The sequence below is a fragment of the Monoraphidium neglectum genome (genome assembly GCF_000611645.1).
Source record: "Monoraphidium neglectum strain SAG 48.87 unplaced genomic scaffold scaffold02202, whole genome shotgun sequence".
Lineage (NCBI taxonomy): Eukaryota > Viridiplantae > Chlorophyta > Chlorophyceae > Sphaeropleales > Selenastraceae > Monoraphidium > Monoraphidium neglectum.
Genome location: NW_014011426.1, coordinates 2164 through 5213, shown reverse-complemented (window position 1 = coordinate 5213; position 3050 = coordinate 2164). Strand labels below are relative to the sequence as shown.

General features: G+C 66.0%; 1 protein-coding gene across 1 annotated transcript in view; it reads right to left on the bottom strand.

Moving 5' to 3' along the window:
- Positions 1-1109: 1109 nt before the first annotated feature.
- Positions 1110-3050, bottom strand: part of MNEG_10153 (hypothetical protein) — a gene marked incomplete at both ends in the record, with an annotated part of 4030 nt that continues 2089 nt past the window's right edge. Inside the window, one exon of the mRNA XM_014041373.1 lies at positions 1110-1168. Within this exon, the coding sequence (XP_013896827.1) occupies positions 1110-1168 (59 nt within the window). The remainder of the gene's footprint in view (positions 1169-3050) is intronic.

The following is a 3050-nucleotide window of genomic DNA, read 5'->3' as shown; positions in this document are numbered from 1 at the left end:
AATCGCCCCATAGCCCAAAACCGCCGCGCCACAGACGGCACTGCGTCCCGGTGCAGACAGCGCCTCTCCCGCCCTTCTCAAAGGATGCGGTGCAACCTGCTGACCGCCGCTGGCTGCCTGGTGCCGCTAGCCAGGTCAGGTTGCTGCAAAGGCTCAAGTCCTATTGCCCCACTCCCCGGCCCGCTCCCCGTGCAGTGGGAGCGGACAACGATGCCCGAGATGAGCGTGAGGGCGGCGGCCATGGCCCCCTCTGGTGCACCCCGAGCTACGCGTCCGCGGCCGCCCTCAGGGGCGCGGCGCCGCGCCCGCACGACGACGCAGAGTCCCTTTGCTGCGTGATGCTGTGGCTGGCGACCGGCCAGCTCCCGTGGTGAGGTGCAGATAGGCTGGGGGTCTGCAAGGTGACGCGCCTTGGCTCCGCCGTGCTGCGGTGTGCTGTGCTGCGCCGCGCTTGGGCGCTCTATTCACTGGAATGGAGAGGTGCGGCGTTCATGGCCAAGTGTGGGCGTTCGCAGTCCGAAAGGCACCCAGGCAAGGGGCCGCATCAGAGTCCATTGGTTCAGCCGCGCACACGGCACGGCGCGCGCCCTCGCCGGCCGGGCCCCGCAGGGACGACGCTTTGACTGTGGCCGAGCAGGCGGGGGGCGGCGGCGGCTTCCATCCGAGGGAACTTGCGGCGATGGCGGAGGTCAAGGCGCGCGCGTGGCTGGAGCAGATCGAGGGGGTGGGCAACTTTCCTGAGTGCAGCCTGGGCGGAGGCCCGCGCCGCTTGCGCCGCGGGCCGATTGCGAAGCACCTTGTTGTGTGCGCCGGGTATCGTATGGGTCGTAGCTACGGACACCATGAGATTTTCTGTTGATCTTGTCATCGCCAGTGCGGCTCTGGCCGGTATGACACCAGCCTCGTAGCAGGCCTGCTCAAGTGACAAGCCACCGCACCAACATCCTCGCCCAGCAGCACACGCGGCACCCACCCATCTGGGTATGCAAGATCGTCTCAAAGCTCCCCACGTGCCGCGCCGCGCAGGGTGCGCCACCACATCTCATGCCGTCGTATGTGGCGTCAGCATACTCATATGTGACAGCCCTTCCCCGCGAGGAGCCCCTGAATTACGGCCGCCTCGCGGCCATCTTCTCGGCCGCCACAAACAAGGACGACCCCGGCACGCCTGCGTGGCGCAGGAAGCAGGCCGAACGGAAGCGGCGCCGCGCAGGCGGCGAGGCGGGCGCGCGTCGCAAGGCGGCGCGCCGCAGCGGCGGCGGCGGCGGCGGCTTCGGCGGCGCGTGGGCAGGCGCGAGCACGTGCGCGGCAGCGGCGTGGCTGGGTGGCAGCGGGGGCGGGGAGGAGTGAGAGGGGCCTGGCTTGGGGGAGGAGGTAAAGGTGGCCCCAGGCACGGCAAGCCTGCAGTGAAGACCAACGCATTGAAGACCCGTGAGTGTGTGTGTCTGGTGTTTGTGTGTTTGTCGATTTGTCTATTTGTGAGTGTCTGCTTGTTTGCAAGTGTGTGATGGTGTATGTGTGTGTGTGTGTGTGTGTGTGTGTGTGTGTGTGTGTGTGTTTGTGTCCAGATGTGTGAATGCATGCTTGCATGCGTTGATGCAAGATGACAACTGCAGATTACACTGACACAGTGCATGGACAAAATTGTATATGCTTGGCGGAAGTGGGTCGATATGCTCCTGGTCGCGTGGCATACATGCAGGAAGGCCAGGGTGGGCGCATGGGCCACCAGCCATCAAAAATTCCCTGGGTCTGCCGAAACAAAGCGGCCACGACAAAGCGGGGGAAAGGGGATGCCTGCAGGCGGGCGGCCCCTGCACTAGCCTGCCCCTGCGTCTGCTGGCGGCAAGGCAGCAGCCGGGGGGCGTGGATAACAGGGAGCACGCCAGCAGCTGTCGACAAGGCAAGGGCAGGGCAGGGGGACCGTGCCCGCCGGTCGTGGCGGAGACGTGGCAAGCCGCGCATGTGTGTCAGTGCTGGGGGTGGCCTGCCCCGAAACCAGGAGCCCAGGGATCTGATACTTGCTGGCCCGATGTGACCAAGGGGGCAAAGGCCGACAGATAGAGGCACGCATGGGTACAAACATCGAATGCAGCCACAGCCGACTCGGGGAGTTGTGGCGCGGGCAGCACACCAGCCGGGACTCCGGCGCTGGCCTTGCTGTTGCAAGCGATAGTGCAGCTGGGAGCAGGAGCGGCAGTGTCGGCAGTCGTCGTAAGCGCTGGTTGCGGGGCACCCGCCCGCCTGGGCGACAACGGGGCTGCAGGGTTATGTGAGTGTGCGCCCACGCAAGGACTAAGCCGTAGAGGCACACGCCAGCGGGTTGCTGTGATTCTCAAATGCACGCACGGCCGCAGCCATAAGGGTTTGGTGTCTGGCAGCGTGGGCCAAGACACATGGATGCATGACACGTGGGGAGATGCGTGATTTGGGGTGGCGGGGTGGCTCGAGAATGCATGCGCGGCAAAACGGCAGGGAGCAACCCACGCCGCGGGGCAGCGCGGCCGCGACAGGCCCTTGTGTAACGAGGGAAGATGGCGCGATGCAGGAAGCCTCAGCCGCGGCGATTATATACGGTAATCAACCACAGGAGCGATGGCGAACGCGGATGGGTAGCGCGCGCTGTGCGGCGCCTCGCGACGGGCATTGATTCAGCGCGCGTGAGCGCTGCGCGAGGGCTGCCTTATGCAGCTGCCTTGTGTCGCGAAAACGAGGACAGTGCTGCCAGTGAAACAAAAGATCAGCTCTGCCAAAGGGGACCCCAGCCAGTCTTCCGCGCTTGCAGCCCGCTCTCCCGGCCGGCGGGCGGGGAGCGGGCTGCGGATCACTAAGGAAGGCCCGAACGCTGTGCTGGCGCAAGCTGCCCCCGGCACAGCAGCTGCGCCGGTCGTGCGGGCGCCGCGCATTGGCAAGGCGTGCAACGCGCCGCGCACCCCGCCAAAAAGCCTCAAGGAGCGCGAGGAGCTGCCGGCTCCGGTTGCGCCCCTTATTGCTGCTTCACCCCTAAAAAGCTCCTCAAAGCCCCCCCTGCTTCTCCTCCTCCCCCGCCC